This window comes from Columba livia, chromosome 27, assembly GCF_036013475.1.
Source record: "Columba livia isolate bColLiv1 breed racing homer chromosome 27, bColLiv1.pat.W.v2, whole genome shotgun sequence".
Classification (NCBI taxonomy): Eukaryota; Metazoa; Chordata; class Aves; order Columbiformes; family Columbidae; genus Columba; species Columba livia.
The window spans coordinates 2,555,379-2,571,716 of record NC_088628.1 but is presented as its reverse complement, the minus strand read 5'-3'; the positions used below and the strand labels follow the sequence as shown (position 1 = coordinate 2,571,716).

The following is a 16,338-nucleotide window of genomic DNA, read 5'->3' as shown; positions in this document are numbered from 1 at the left end:
GCGAGTCCGTCAGCACCGTCGTCCCAGCGTACGTGACAGCCCGACAGCTGCCAAATACTCCCTCAGCCACCTTCAGACGGCTCCTGGTTATTTTTAGGCCAGCTTTTTCCACTCAAGGCTCAGATGTGCATTGTTACAAAGAAAGGGGGGATGGCGGCAGAAGGAAAACACACAGCTATTGCTTTTATTGCGTTGCCTGTGATGTGCTTGCAGGCTTTGCCTATGTACCCCCATCTGCCTGTTTGGGACCCTTTGTTTTATGAAAAGAGGTGATATTGTAGCCTACAAAAGCCAGAATAAGGAGGAGCGTAGCAGCAAAGTCAGCTTATGAAATATTGAAGCAGTGAAACCCTCACTGGAACACGTGGATGTCTAATGCCAGTTTCAATTAATTTTGAATTTTTCATTAAACCATTATTAAAAGCAAGAGGACAGCAGAAATAAGGGAAATTGACTTGGGCAGTATATTAAGTACCTTAGTTTTGCTGGAGGATGTTTTATTATCTGTCCAAAGCAATTATTTCACCAGCTCCTGACGATTTGTGGGCTAAACAGAGGTACAGGGTGAAGTTCTAGGTGGTCTTTTCTCCAAGTTATTTGAATTTCAGCCCCTACCCTGAGCAGCCTGCTTGGGTGATGTCGGTGGCACGTCACACCATGGAGTCGGAGCTCTGCGAACCTGTAATAATGTGTCACTCTGGCATTATTTACAAATCAAATAAAAACGTATTGACTTAAGCATTTCCCTGTACTGAGGGCAAACAGAAGACATGCAAACATTCAGAGAAACGTATATTAGGAAAGCCTGAAAAGCAATTTAAAACCCAGGTTGGGGAAGAAATCAAGCAAGAACATTTATAAAATAACGTCTCTTGTTCTCAGAGCTTCCTTACTGCGTTGACTAGAGCAAAAGAGAGACACCTGCCTAAATTCGGTGCTTCATTAAGATGCCTCAAGCTGGCTGAGGTGATCCTGGGCTTTATAATGTCTTCTTATAATGACAGAACAAAGACACGTAGTTCTTAGGCTGGGTTTTTTGCCTTTCTTTGGCGGTGGCTGTGTTTCGCCGCTTGCTGTGCTGCTCTCCTTGCAGAGGACGATAGAGGAGAAATGGGATGATGCTCCATAAAGGTTTCTTTATTTCTTGATTGTAATCATAGGGAAATTGCAACATCTGGGGAAAATTTGACCCTCATTCCCCTGGCAGAGCCTGTAGATCTTTGAGGAAACCACTCCGACAGCGCTGCTCTTTCAGGCAAGGAAGATACTTTGCTGTTTCCTGAAGCCCCCCGATCCCAGGATTTGCGCTCCGTAGTGCTGAACAATAAGGATTTTCCTCGGGTGTTTGGTTGGGGTGAGTCTGTGATAACTAAAGGTTAGAAATCTCCAGCCTCTCACCTAATTTACCCAGTGCCCAGGTATCTCAGTGGATGGGGCAGTTTAAGGTGCTATTATTTCTATTCCTAAAGCACCCAGAGCTGTCCCACCGCGTGCCAAGTGCTTTCCAGATAAGCAGGTTGAGTAAAACCTTTCCTATCACCCAATGCTTTCCTCCTTGGTTATAAAACGACTGGGCTCGCTTTATATGCTGAGTTACATCTACAGCAAATTAACAAAGAGCTAATAAATGATTAATAAATGCTTTGAAAAATGGGTAGTTAAATGCAACAGCTTTTTAAAGTCCAATGGATAAGCACAAAAATATGTAAGCCCAAGCGATAACGCTTTCTCCTGATATAACTTATCTCCAGCATACCGCTCGCATTTGCCAGAATGCTTAGGAATACTGTTAACTTTTTGTGTGCCAGGAATAAAAAGAGCCTTTCTATGGCAGAAGAACACTTCTCCAGGGCTTTAGGGCCAAATACTCATCGTTTAGACCATTTGGAATCCAGAAAAGCTGGAAGGTGCTTATGTTAATGTGTACGGGAGGGGTGAGTGAGGTGACCCTGTCCTGTCATCTGCCTGTCAAGCTGTAGGGTCTGGTGTTCCCAGACCAAACGGCCTCTGTGCTCCCCTCAATTCCCAGCCACGATTCCCGTCCTCGCCTGGCGCAGGGCAGAGTGTCCCTGTCATCCTGCCCTGCGCGAGACCGCGGCCGGGAGCTTTCCATCTGCGCTGACAGCATCACAGGTTGCCTTTATTAATGCCTCACAAAGAGGGGTTGAGCCTCGTTTCATTCTTTTGGGTACAAGCGAGGATTTCTGCCACTAGCGCTGCTGAACTTAGCGCAGCAGGATCCATCTTGGTGTCAGAATCACACTCCAGACGACCCCACAACTTCCCAGGCCCAGTATCAATATTGCGTTAATGGGAGCTGGTGGACCCTGTTTGGCATGGGATTGAACTTCAAACGGGCTCCAGAAAAAAGCCCTATGTATCTTCAGCTTTGAAGGAGCAAACTTTGCCTGGTTGTGGAACACAAGTGAACCTAAAAGTTTTCTGAGCAAAAAGTTGGATGCAAGTTGGTGACATTTTCTGGTGGAAAAGGAAACGTGAAGGAAAAAACCCCGGGAACGCACATGTTAAATGAACCAGTCAAGTGCAGACAATGGAAAAGCTGAAAAATGGGTATAGGGGAAAGTATTTGGTGGTGGTAGTTATTTCTCATTGCACTTCTTTCTGACTTCCCAGCTGGGAGATTCATGGTCCTCGGAAGAAGTCGGTGTCCTCCGGGGTTTGGCCTGCGGCAGCCCATGACTCACTCGCTTACCAGATTTGGCAGTAAGCAAGACAGCAAAATGTCTTATGGAAACGGCAAAAACAAGAGACAAATGAGTTAATTGCTGGAAGAGCAAAAAATAAACCTCTGTGCACAAAGTAGGACCCTCCATGTAGAGAGAGCGAGCGCTCGGTGACTCAAGGAGCCGCCTCCATTCATTTGCAGGTGAAACAAACCCAGGATGCTTCAGCCTTAAAAGGTGAGGTAGGTGGAAATAAAACATTTGAGGCTCTACCAGCCATTCCACCAGCAGCAAAATGGTTTTCCAGAGGATTTGTGGATCTACATTGCCATCTAATGGCAAGGAAGAGCTTAAAGCTCGCACTGTGGCCCGGAAACGGGCTGTAATAGCAAAATCATTTAAGGAAATAGGTAAATTTTCCTGCCGTACCCTTTGTTCTAGCACATAGTGCTGCATGGAGAACTCGCAAAGAAAATAGTTCAGTGAGATGTGAGAGTTTATGGATTTTATCCTTTAAAAGGAAACGCTGGGAAGAGACGAGTTTGATGTTCATTATCGTGCTACATTTGCCACAGTGCACTGCTATTGATACACCATATTATATAGTTTCTGGAACAGAAAATATAGCAGAGTGGACTATTAGGAGATACTTATGTTAAGAAACAGAAGGAATTTGGTAAAGGATTGTCAACGGCTTCTTTCTTCTGCTTTGAAACGTTTCTAGCCTTGACACACACAGCTTTGTGTATGAGGAGGAGCTGGAGCTCAGTCAATGTGAGAGAGAGGAAAAAGACTTGGAGTTTAGAATGGGACAGGAGCTGGGGGGGGGAAATGGGGATATAAAGCATCTGCTTTTCGCAGATAGTGAAGTGGGCCATGGGGTGGGTCCCGTGTCACTTCTGGGCGATAGAAGTAGGGATTAAAAGCATAGAAAGTTTTGAGATCAGCCAAACGTGAGGCCGCGGGTCCGACCCCGCCCGGTGCGTTGGAACGCCTGCTGAGACACGCTCCCTGCAGCGTGCTGCCAGAGAAATGAGCGCACGCTCCAGCCATCCGGCTCCATCGCCGTCTGCTGTCCTCTCATATTGACACACCCAACCTTGCCAAGCCTCGCTAGGCCCAAAAACTCCCAAAAAGGAAAAAAAAAGGGTTTGGAAAGCTCTTCTTTCTATCTTGGTTGTTTCCTAAGCTGATGAAAGCCAGAGGTGGTGGGAGTGACGGGATTATCATGACTGAGCGACCAAAGTGAATTTTTCAGGTATTTCTCTCCCGTTCGTGAAGCAGGGGGAGGAAGAAGGCGATGTACCTGGTTGAAGTGCTACACAGGGTGACATGTTCCTTTCTAAGTGTGGCTCTGAGTCATGCTACAGAGTTGATTAGAAAAATTATCTTCCTGCAGTATGAATACAAAGGCAAAAGAGTCTTGTTCAGCGTTCACTTCCCCAACCCTGATTCTGAGCCTGCCCAAGCCTGCTGGTGAGATGGTTGGAACATCACCTCCGTGCCTCTCAATAATCAGAAATTATGAAGAGAACAGCCACAGAAACAGCTCGAAACATGCAGCTGTAGTCCCAGGGAGAGGCGTGCACGGTCTTGCTCCTGCCTCCATCACACGAGTTCCTACACGTGCCGGGTCAAACGGGGCTAACACAGTCCTTCCCCCACTTGATGTGTCTCCAAAGCTGCTCCCCAAAACCTGCCTCTTCTGGAAAAAGGCAGGAGAAAATTATTAAAGGTGAACTTAGTTCTGAAGGAAGCTAAGCAGAGATGGCCACAGCGGCGCCGCGCCCGAGGCAGCTGCAGCATGATGGTGGCTGCTGGGCCCCCCATGTCACCTCAGGCACCTCGGCACTGGTCTGTGGTCACCAGCAGTGACCCAAAATCCACACCCGGGGTTCCATCGTCAGCCCAAATCCCTTCAGCAACCCGCTGCCCTCGGCCGGGGCTGAGCCAGCAGACTCACAGCGGAGCAGGGCAAGGGGAAGCACAAGCTGCAATGGTAATCAATATGGTTTATTAGTTTTTAATGCCGTTTCTGCAGGTTCAGCAGCACTGTTAATTTAGTGCCTCACCTCGACTCTTTAAACCCGTTTCCAGGCTCAGAACCTGTGTGTGTTTATCTTTCACTGTTCAAACCATCAGAATCGGACAAAAAACCACCCGTGGGGCCACCTTGTTGCAGCAGTAGCTGCGGGCCAGGAAAGGGGAGGCAGATCTGCCCGTTTCTGTGGGAAAACACACGTTTAGTTGTGTGAGGTTTGCCATGGTTAGTTCTGTGAGGTGTTCTGGGAATGCAGTTGCACACTGGGTGGGGAAGAGCCAGCACTGATTTCCTGCTAAATATGCAACTTACAGCTGTTAAAACTTCACAGCATTGTTTTTAGATACGGGGGGGGGGAGGGGAGAAAAAAACAAAGAAGCTAAACCTGAGCTTAAATTGGATATATTAGGAACAGTTTCTTCCCCAAAGGGCTATGGGGCATTGGAACAGGCTGCCCAGGGCAGTGCTGGAGTCACCATCCCTGGAGGGTTGGACAGACGGACATGAGGTTCTCAGGACATGGGGCAGTGCCAGGGTGGGGGAGTCACAGAATCCCAGGATGTCAGGGGTTGAAGGGACCTGGAAAGCTCATCCAGTGCAATCCCCCCATGGAGCAGGAACACCCAGATGAGGTTACACAGGAAGGTGTCCAGGCGGGTTGGAATGTCTGCACAGAAGGAGACTCCACAACCCCCCTGGGCAGCCTGGGCCAGGCTCTGCCACCTTCACCCCAAACAAGTTTCTTCTCATATTTAAATGGAACCTCCTGTGTTCCAGTTTGCACCCATTGCCCCTTGTCCTGTCACTGGTTGTCACCAGAAGAGCCTGGCTCCATCCTCCTGACACTCCCCCTTTCCATATTGATCCCCAGGAATGAGTCCCCCCTCAGTGTCCTCTTGTCCAGCTCCAGAGCCCCAGCTCCCTCAGCCTTTCCTCACACGGGAGATGCTCCACTCCCTTCAGCATCTTGGTGGCTGCGCTGGACTCTCTCCAGCAGTTCCCTGTCCTGCTGGAACTGAGGGGCCACAACTGGACACAATATTCCAGGTGTGGTCTCCCCAGGGCAGAGCAGAGGGGCAGGAGAACCTCTCTGACCTACTGACCACCCCCTTCTAACCCACCCCAGGTACCATTGGCTTCCTGGCCACAAGGGCCCAGTGCTGGCTCATGGTCACCCTGCTGTCCCCAGGACCCCCAGGTCCCTTTTCACTGCTCTCTAATAGTTCGTTCCGTAAATTATACTGGAACGGTTGGACTCGATGATCTCGAGGGTCTTTTCCAACCAAAATGAGTCTATTTAATTGCCGCTAATGAAGGATGGAGGTGCCTGGCGGGCTGAGGCGGTCGCGCAGCCCTCTGGGAGCTGTAGTCCTGAGGGCGCCGCCATCTTGGCGCTCCCTGAGCGCGGCCCCGCGGGGCGCTGCCCGGCAGCCATCTTGGGGCGGGGGCGCCAAGCGCTCGGTACCGGGCGGCGCCAGGGGCTGCCGGGGTCCGGCTCGTGGGTTCAGTGGTAGTGTGAGCATTATTTGTATTTGGAATCAAAACAGTGGTAACTCTCTGACAAAAGGCGGCCTGAGCTGCCTAGAGAGTGCTCTGGCTGGCCGGGTGGTGCTCTGGGGATGGTTCTCCAGATGATCTCCCACACCTCCTCCTGCCTTCCTGACACACAGGAGGGTTTTCTGCTTCATACAGCAGAAAAACTAATTTACACTGCACATGTAGCTGCAGCTTCAGGTGTATTGTTCAGTTCACTTAGTGCAATTTCAAACACAAACTCGGTAGATGCACTTGAGCCTGAATTTGAGATCTAAATCTGACCTGTTATATATTATGCTATTACAGATTATAACTAGTTCTTTAACACCAGGGCTTATGTTCACAGAAAAAACAACCAAACAAAAAACCTTCTGTCTCATATCCTGCATCATTTTGTAGCATAGATGTAGCTACTTCCCAGGTGTAGACTTTTTACATTTTTATTTTGAAGTAATCCAAAAAGATCCTTCCCTTCATTAACCTGACAACGTTATAAGAAGCCAGGCCATCCCGTAGATCTGGGCTGTTTAATTGCTCTGCAGACACGGAGCGGTGCTAATAAGGTTTCTTTCAAGCATGTGTTCATGTGTCAACACTTTTGCTTCTGTCGGAAGCTTAAAAATGGAAACAGTTTTCTCTTTAGGAAAACAGGACCCAAATAAGGAGATGATGGAGCGGTGAAGATTCCACTGGTGAGTCTGTTCCAGCTCATTCCTTAGAAAGGCTCCGAACGGTGTTTGAACAAGCGGAGAAGAGGCCAAAGAGATCTGGGTTTTGTCCAGGGGGCTCAGGGTTTAAATCTCTCCACAACCCCTTGAGCTCATTTTCCCGGTGACCTGGCTGGGTACAACCGCTCGCCCTGCCTGTTACAAATCTAACACTTCGCTCTTGAGGATTCTTTCAGTTGCACAGCCTATCCTTTAGCAAGAATGGAGGCGATCAAGAAGAAGATGCAGATGCTGAAGTTAGACAAGGAGAATGCCATCGACAGGGCGGAGCAGGCTGAGACGGATAAGAAGGCGGCTGAGGACAAATGCAAACAGGTAAGTAGGACTAAAACCACTGCTTGTGGATGCCCTGTGGAAAGAAGTGTAACAAAATACTATGTTGCAACTTTCTGATTCAGAAGGTAAAATAATTTGAAGTCAGGTTTTGTGTTAATCTTCTAAGTCTCTTGCCTTTTACACTCATACAGCCAGGGTGGGGTATTAACTTCTCTTTTTAGCCATCTGACTCTTTGCAAAATTAGCATTATCCTGAGATTATTAAAAGTACTATTAAAAGTCTAAGTTTTCTTACATCTTACATAATTCTCTCCTGCTTGTGATTCCATGGAAAAGGCCTTAGACCCTCCAAATCAAAGCTGAGTATCTCAGACACCCCCTGAAGAGTCAGCTGTGCCTCAGCATTGATTGAGACTCTCCTTGAAGTGAATTGGTAAAGTTTATTGGCTGGTCCTTGCTATATGGAGTGCCCTTAGAGGTGCCAGCTGTGCCTCGACAGTAGATATATTGTGTGATTGTTTCGTTAAGAATTATTAGAAATAATTTGAAAGCTTTTCTTTTAACTGAATCGTAGTGATAACATTTTCATATTCTTTTCAGTGTTCTTTATTCTGGGTGTCTGCCTCATATTTGGGCTGTAGTATTTTCAGAATGATTTTGAAATATGACTGAAACTCAAGTTGCTTATAGCACTTGTAAAATTACCATGTCTTTACCTTTTACATCCTCTAAATGTTGCTGCTTCTACTACATCTCCCAAACTGCTATAATATATTACTAGCGTTAATTTAGTCAAATATATCTCGTGTTCAAGTTCAATTTGAGATCCTAAATGATATAACTAAACTTTCAACTGACCATCCATTTAGCTAAAGCAACAGGAAAAAGGTTTCCAAAAGGGTGAGTTGCTGCTCTCTGCCCCCTCCACCCCAACATAAGGAGAATTACTTTTCTTTGTCTTTACACTGAAGCTGCACACATCGATTTCACAGCCCCTGTTTCATTCCTAAACTTTCTGTTCTCAGGAACAGCCTCAGCAGATTGTTACACGACTGAACGCGTAGCCTTCCTTTACATTCAGTTATCAAAGGGGATTTCTTACAGAGACATGACACACTTGTGGGAGTTTTCAAGCATCTATACGGGGTTAATTCACAATTAAAAGCTAAAAGAGAAAAATAAACTTTGGATGTTGCTTCTCTTTTCTGAATTGTCTCCAGTTTTTCAGCTTTTTATTTTAATGTGAATTTAGTGTCATACACAAAATAAGCATCACCTCCTTCCTCCCGCTCGCGTCCCTCTGCTAAAGCCTCCCAGCGAGCTCCTTCCTCTCGCACTATCTGTCAACTCTGAGTAAAATGATAGCAATACAACAGCGTTCAAGAATAGTACGCTACGAAAATGTTGTTAAAGAAGGAAGTCGGTGCACTGAAACTATTTTGAGCAAACTATTTTGATAGACTCAGTTGATGCGGAGGCGGAGCTCAGTGGTTCAATTTCTCTACAGCCTGAACTGTTTTGTGTTGCAAATGACAGGAGGGAGCAGATGGGTTTGCAGGCGCACCCTTATCAGCCTCCTGATAATGGAAATTCTTTGGGGAGCATGAGACAGTTTGTCATTGAACAGTCTCCCAACAGGTTATAAATAGCGCCGTTCTAGCGTACAATATGGATTTATATGGTATGGAGGAGTCAGAACCGTACGACAGGCTGGAGCGTACCTGGTCGGGCCACAATTAGTCATGGAATAATTGGGGTTGGGAGGGACCTTTGGAGGTCACGAGTCCCTCCTGTTGCTGATGGGTGTGTTGGGCCAGACCTGTTCCCCATCTGATTGAGGTGTTATCAACAACATACCAAAGATGATTAGGGAACAACCACTCACTTTTTATTGGCTATACATAACCGAATAGTTTCCTAATAATTCCTATTCCTCAGGTAACAGTGTCAGAACAAACACATCCTTCTAAAACATTTATAATGATGCTGTAGAATTAACTGCCGCAGGGTGTTGCGGAATCCAAAAGATAAATGAGGTGAAAAAGGGTTTGTGTATTAAACCAGATGCCAGGGAACGCTGTTTGTTCCAAAGATGATCTGTTTTTAGTGATTTTTCCCTGCCCACTGCCACCAGTCCCGCTCACACCACTGGCCCCAGCACAACTTTGGTCTTTTGCTGCTCTTTGTGTGTTATATCAGGTTAAAAGGAATAGTCAAGAGAGGTTTTAACCGTGTTAAACTGTAACTGATAATACATCAAAACGCTCATTTTGGTTATTTTTGGTTTTGTTTTCTCTCTGGAAAGGTAGAGGATGAGCTGGTCGCTCTGCAGAAGAAGTTGAAGGGAACCGAAGATGAGCTGGATAAGTACTCGGAGGCTCTCAAAGACGCCCAGGAGAAGCTGGAGCAGGCTGAAAAGAAGGCCACCGATGTACGTACCTGCGGCTGATATTGTTGCTGCATTCTGTATGTTTTGCAGTACAGGTGACAAAATCGCTGCCAATGTTTGTGTTGCAGCACTTTGATCAGGGCTAGGAAGGGCAGTGCCATGTTTTGGGGGTTCCAAAAAAGGCGTTGAGACAAGGTTCTTAGGGAAATGGTTTAGTGCTAGAGTTGGGTTATAGTTGGACTTGATCCTGAGGGTCTCTTCCAACTGAAATGATCGCAGAACCCCAGAATGTCAGGGGTTGAAGGGCCCTGGAAAGCTCATGCAGTGCAATCCCCCCATGGAGCAGGAACACCCAGATGAGGTTACACAGGAAGGTGTCCAGGCGGGTTGGAATGTCTGCACAGAAGGAGACTCCACAACCCCCTGGGCAGCCTGGGCCAGGCTCTGCCACCCTCACCCCCAACAAGTTTCTTCTCAAATTTAAGTGGAATCTTTTGTGTTCCAGTTTGCACCCATTGCCCCTTGTCCTGTCACTGGTTGTCACCAGAAGAGCCTGGCTCCATCCTCCTGACACTCCCCCTTTCCATATTGATCCCCAGGAATGAGTCCCCCCTCAGTCTCCTCTTGTCCAGCTCCAGAGCCCCAGCTCCCTCAGCCTTTCCTCACACGGGAGATGCTCCACTCCCTTCAGCATCTTTGGCTCTATGATTCTATGACTCTATGGAACGGGAGGGAGCGTTTTATGGATGGGAAATCTTTAGGAAAGGCGAAATTTCCTTTAATCGAAGTAAACAAAGTGCTAATCTTCCAGGGCAGCTGGGCCACAGGATGCAGTTCCGTTCCAGTCCCAGCTCGGTCCGGTTTCGCTTTTCTCCGCCCCCATCCCGGGCTGTCCCGGGGGTGTCCGCGCAGCCCCGGTCCCGCGCGCTTTGCGGCGGGTTCCGCATCCCCGCGGGACGTGCGGGGGCGGGACGGGGACCCGAGGGGACCCCGGGGTGTGCGGGGGCGGGACCGGGCGGGGCGGCCCCCGCGCGGCTCGCGCCGACTCCTTCGTGCTACGTCACCACCTCCACCCTCCAGCCGCGTGACGTCATCGGCCCATTGAAAGGCGCGGGGCCGCGCGGCGCCACGTGCAGCCCCCCCCGGCCGTCCCGCCGCGCCCATGGCCGCGCCGAGCTCCCTGGAAGCCGTCAAGAGGAAGATCCAGTGTCTGCAGCAACAGGCGGATGAGGCGGAGGATCGAGCCCAGGTGCTCCAGCGGGAGCTGGACCTGGAACGGGACCTGCGGGAGAAAGTGAGACCGCCCGGGCTGCCCGTTCGCCTCTCTCGGTCGCTCTCTCCCGGGCTGCGCTGCTCCTTCCTTCCTCTTTCTGGCTCTCTCTCGCTGGCTGGTCCCTGCCCCGGGAGGGGCTCGGCCGCCTTCACCCCTCGGCTCTTCCCCGCTCCGCGAACTCCCCGCGGAGCCGCCGCCGCTTCGCCCGCACCATCCCCGGGGGCACCGGGCGGCGGCTCGGCCGGGGCGGCTGCCGCTTAACGCGCTTTGGGGCCATTTCCTTCGGAAAAAGGGTTGCGAGCAGCGCTCGCCATCGGGAGGCGGTTAGGAGTTTGGTAGGAAATGCCTGTTTAATTAGGAAAAAGCGCTGCATGCCAAGGAGCGGGGAGTTCCCGCCGCTGGGCGCCGCACCGCTGGCTCCGCCACAGCTGGGAAGCGTCCGAACTGCTGCAAAAGAACTTTCCCTCCTGCTTTGCACAGAGAAATGCGAACTCTCGGCTAGCGTGCGGCTCTCCCGGGGCCGGACAGCTGGTTTCACTTAGGTTGCTGTGTGATCAGCCTTCCCGGCATCTTCCTGCTATTTTATCACATGTCAGCGAGTGAGTTTTACCGTATAAGGACTGCGGGCAGCTGCTGGGAGAGGTGGGGCCAGCCCGGCTTCCCATGGCTTGGGAATCTTGCCTAATGAAAATATCACTTAAAAGCATCCCGTCTAGTGCAAGGAGTTTTGCAGACTGGCCCCTAACAGACGCCGGTTTTCTACATGGTCGATGCCTTGTGTATAAATCGAGAAAGCTGGGTAGAAAGCAAATGAAATGTTGGCTAATTTACGACGGTAGGAATCCTGGGTCTGCTTCCATTTGGATGGGTCAGTGAAATCCGTTCCAAGATGGTGCGGCCATGAATGGAAACCACTTCCTGCCGCTCAGGAGGAGCCTCAGAAACCAAAGCGGAGAAGCTGCTGCAAACAAATAGTTTTCCAAGTGTTTAACATGAAGCATAGAAGAGTTACTCTTCCAGGATCTATAGTCCAAAACAAAAATCTTATACATAGCAGTCATGCTCACATTTGGGGACAGTTAATCAATTAAGGCGCAAACGTGGCAGTTATTAAAGCGGGGCTTTATTTTCTTTAAAATAACAAGCAATTAAAGGAGCCATATCTTAATAGACACAATGGATTTACAGCCACCCATGTGTTGATATTGCCTGTATGGTATGCGAGCGTTTCCCCCAACCACCTCTCCATTTGTTATCTAGTCTGGTTTTTAAACATTAATAGTGTTCCCAATTACCGTGCAGTTTATTCAATGATACACAAACAGACCTTATTATTAAGAAATGCCTCCGCCTCATTCCTTAAGGCCCACAGGAAGCCATGAAAAAGGCAAGTGAGCTTCTTGCAAGAACATGTAATTTTGTGTTCAAAGCAGCTGAGGTTGGTGGGATCTGCCCTGCCGGCCACACAGAGATTACGCAGCGCAGAGATTACGCAGCGCAGAGATTACGCAGCGCAGAGATTACGCAGCGCAGAGATCACGCAGCACAGAGATCACACAGCACAGGACCCGGGTGGGTCGTGAAAGGGCTGAACTTCAGCAGGGGCTGTGACAGGAATTGCTGCACAACACACAAAGCAGCTGGGGAGTTTTTGGAAAAAGCCGTTATGGAAACGGTTGAGGTTTGAACTTGTGGCTCCTCTGGGTAGATCCGGCCCACTGGAGTGATCTGAAAATAGTTTTCCGTTGGCAACCGCTGTCCAATCCCTCATTGTGCGGCGGGAATGATAAGTGCCGTTAAAAACAAAGCACATACTCCATACCTTGGAATTCCTGAGATGCCAGAGTTTAAACAAACACCAGGCAGAGACGGAGGTTCCTGAGCCCCCCTGTGCGCACGGGAAGCCTTGGCAGTTCTTAGGAAACTTTTAGTCGGGAATATTTCTCAGCAATGGGCTCGTAGGTAACGTGGGCTCGGGCGGTTTGTTCCGCAGGCGGAAGGTGAGGTGGCGGCTCTGAACAGACGCATCCAGCTGGTGGAAGAGGAGCTGGATCGCGCCCAGGAGCGCCTGGCCACAGCCCTGCAGAAACTGGAGGAGGCTGAGAAAGCGGCTGATGAGAGCGAGAGGTACCGTCCCGCTTCTTTCTGTCTTGTTTTTTTATACAAATTTGAAAACACATCAATAAAATGTTCCTGTGTAATTTAGCATATGCTTGCGCTGGTGTGCGTTGCAGGTCAGAGCCCCAAAACTAAAGGTGTCATTTTATAAGCTTAAATGAGGAATTCTGGCAGCCTTGAATAGCACAGAGTGTGGTCAGAATGGGCCTCTTTTGGGTTACAAATACTGAATTCCACTGTGGGACTTTTGAGATAAAAGTGCTAAAATGCTTCTCCATTAAACGCTCTGCAGGGGAATGAAGGTTATCGAGAACAGAGCCATGAAAGACGAAGAGAAAATGGAAATTCAGGAAATGCAACTGAAGGAGGCGAAGCACATTGCAGAAGAAGCTGACCGCAAATACGAAGAGGTAAAAGCGATTAGGGAACGATTAAACACACGGGAGAACCGTGAGCAACTGAATTCCTCTGCAGTTTTAGTCATTCTTTGTACGCCTGTCACTGGGTGATGGTTCAACTTTGGAACATGCCCTAAAAGGTGTAATTTTACTAGTGACTTTAGCAGCACCTCAGGTATTTCACGCTATGAACACTGCAAACTCGAATGTATTTAGGGCAGAAGTCTGTTATGTCTGTGCTTACGGGGTTTGATGTCATTTTGTGGTTCAGAGGAGAGCACGAGCGCGGCGCTTTGGGCCGTGTACGAGGTGCCGGAGCAGCTCGGTACAGCCGTTTTCTCCTTACAGGTTGCTCGGAAACTGGTTATTTTGGAGGGTGAACTGGAAAGAGCTGAGGAGCGCGCAGAGGTGTCCGAAGTGTGAGTAATTGGAGATACACAGAGTAGTTCAGAATATACAATAAGGGTCAAAGCTTTATCTCATTAGAAAAATCTACTACTGGTGTAGGTAGTATCTGTAGACAAGCTTTTTTGTACCCTATACACCAAATTTTCTCCTTTCAGATTTAATACTATAATTCATCCCTTGTATTTTTAGGTGTCTTGAAAATTAAGTTGTAACAGCAACAGTAGTAATGTGTAATATTTTTCCCCCTATAGTAAATGTAGCGACCTGGAGGAGGAGTTAAAGAACGTCACCAACAACCTGAAGTCTCTGGAAGCTCAATCTGAAAAGGTCGGTTCTTTGGTCAACTAAGGGAGGGGGGTAAGGTCGGAAAGCATGTGAACGGGTTTGGGTTCCTGCCCGTGTAACAGACGCTGGTGACGTGGGTTCGGCTGGTTTGGTGCTGCGCAGGGTCAGCCCCGTCGTGGTCCGAGGTGACACGTGAAGGATCGTGGACATTCCCCGTCTTAAAACGATGGTTTACAAACCAGAATCCAAAATGTCTCGGTGAAGGGGGGAAAAGTACGGAAAGGGTGTTCGCAGCTGTTGGAAAAGGAAAAGTGTTTATAAATAGGTCAGAGTTTCATAAACATGTATTATTGTTGCTACAGCTTCCCTGAAAGAGTGTTTATTGTTTTTGCAGTACTCGGAAAAAGAAGATAAATACGAAGAAGAAATCAAGATTCTCTCTGACAAGCTTAAAGAAGTAAGTTGATCTGCCCCCACTCTGTATATTGGCATTGGTTTTTTGGCAGCGCCAACTACTCTGTTTAATTCCTTTTAGGCTGAAACTCGTGCTGAATTTGCGGAGAGAACAGTTGCCAAACTGGAAAAGTCTATCGATGACCTGGAAGGTATGAAATTACTTGATTTTCATGCAGAAGTGGTCGATTTCAAATCAGAAAGCGACGCTTTAGGAGCAGGTATTAGATTTTATTGGGAAAGGACAGATGCTGGGTGTGTTGGTAGATCGGCGCGATGCCTCCTCGGACACGTCTGTCCGGTGCGACACCTCCTGCCTGGGGGACACTTTCCTGCAAGAGGTTATTCTTCAGAAAGTTGGTGACAATAACCTGATTTTGGCCACCTCACAGATACTTGGAGTCAGGAGCTGGTTTTATTAATAACACGACGTAACTCTGCTTAATCCAATCACTGAAAAATCATTTTGAGGAATTAGGACGAGTGTAGATGAAGGCTCGACCTGGCAGCTGTGGGTGTTTCTCGCTTGGTACTGATACTCAGTTACGCATCTGTTTTCTTTTCTTTTCTTTTCCTCCCTTTGGCGCTGCCCTCTGCTTCTCTCTGCGTCTCCTCCTCTCTGGACCTTTTCTCTGCATTTCTTGCCCGTCCTGCCCTGTGCTCCGGTGCCAACAGACGAGCTGTACGCCCAGAAGCTCAAGTACAAAGCGATCAGCGAGGAGCTGGACCATGCGCTCAATGACATGACCTCCCTGTGACCGGGGCCGTCCCGCTCGCTCTGTCCCTCGCCTGCGATTCCTCTCACTCTGTGCAGCTTCCCCCGTGATCCTTCACTGTCCTCTGGAAGAACTGAGCTTAATAAAGACAAGACACCTCTTACCTTTCCGCTTTGGGGGTTTATTTCCTTATAACTCAGCTAAAATCGGTTCAGCTCCTTGCGCGGGGTCAGGCAGGTGTGGACAGCGAGAAGCTCTGAGTGCGTTTGGCTGCAGCCGTTGTGCTGCATCTGCCCGGCTCAAAACTCAGCGCAACAAACACTCCGAAAGATGCATCTTGTAAATCAGATGTTCTACCAAAACACGCCCGTCACGTCACACGTGTCCAAAAGCCTCACTGAGTTAGAGCAGTTACCTAAACAATCGTTTTGTGGCCGCGGTTGTGTCCAACGGGAAGGTAAGAAATCGTGGGGTTTATTTAAAATGAAAAGGCTGTAAAATATGTTTTAAGTCGTGGTTTTTTTTCTTCTTTCTCACCAGAAAAACTCGCTCAAGCCAAAGAAGAGAACCTGGGGCTGCACCAGACACTGGACCAGACGCTGAACGAACTGAACTGTATATGAGCAGCCGAGTCCCCGCGGCCGGGGGGAGCGGGAGCGGAACCCCCCCGATCCCCACCGCTGTGGCCGGGAAACGGCTCCTAAATTATGACCGGTCCGGTGCCGGGGCCGTGGGGTGAAGTCCCGCCGAGGGACCCGCCAGCCCCGTGTCCGGGGCCGCGTCCCCCGTTAATGTTTTTCTACAGCCCGCAGCTGCTCCCCCTGCGCTGCCACCGACGTTTCATATTAAACGGTTTCTCTCATCCCGGGTCTCCCCGTCTCTTGTGGCGCTTCTGCTCGCGTGACGTCATTGTGGCTCTGCTCGCGTGACGTCACGAACCGGCAGGCAAGGAGGTGACGTTGCTCTTTAACGCCGCAGAAGGAAGTGATGCAGCGGGGCGAGCTGCCAATCGCGCCGCCGCTCACACCCCGGG

General features: G+C 49.1%; 1 protein-coding gene across 4 annotated transcripts; it reads left to right on the top strand.

Moving 5' to 3' along the window:
• Nucleotides 1-6,982: 6,982 nt before the first annotated feature.
• TPM4 (tropomyosin 4) lies at nt 6,983-16,167 on the top strand. 4 transcript variants are annotated; one of them, XM_065042286.1, is made up of 9 exons: nt 6,983-7,304; nt 9,571-9,696; nt 12,921-13,054; nt 13,338-13,455; nt 13,792-13,862; nt 14,103-14,178; nt 14,531-14,593; nt 14,672-14,741; nt 15,265-15,468. In XM_065042286.1, the coding sequence occupies exons 1-9, from the start codon at nt 7,191-7,193 to the stop codon at nt 15,345-15,347; spliced, it is 855 nt and encodes a 284-aa protein (XP_064898358.1). In that variant the 5' UTR covers nt 6,983-7,190; the 3' UTR covers nt 15,348-15,468. The 4 variants fall into 4 exon arrangements, with proteins under 4 accessions (XP_064898358.1, XP_064898357.1, XP_064898359.1 ...); XM_065042285.1 differs by lacking the exon at nt 15,265-15,468 and adding an exon at nt 15,846-16,167 and having other exon boundaries at nt 6,985-7,304; XM_065042287.1 differs by lacking the exons at nt 6,983-7,304; nt 9,571-9,696; nt 15,265-15,468 and adding exons at nt 10,729-10,948; nt 15,846-16,167.
• Nucleotides 16,168-16,338: the final 171 nt, after the last annotated feature.

Excerpts from the sequence above, each read along its gene's own strand:
- TPM4 (XM_065042285.1), top strand. The coding sequence starts at position 7,191 with ATGGAGGCGATCAAGAAGAAGATGCAGATGCTGAAGTTAGACAAGGAG. Across the intron at positions 9,697-12,920 it reads CTGAAAAGAAGGCCACCGAT|GCGGAAGGTGAGGTGGCGGC; the intron begins GTACGTACCTGC and ends TTTGTTCCGCAG. Across the intron at positions 14,594-14,671 it reads TCTCTGACAAGCTTAAAGAA|GCTGAAACTCGTGCTGAATT; the intron begins GTAAGTTGATCT and ends AATTCCTTTTAG.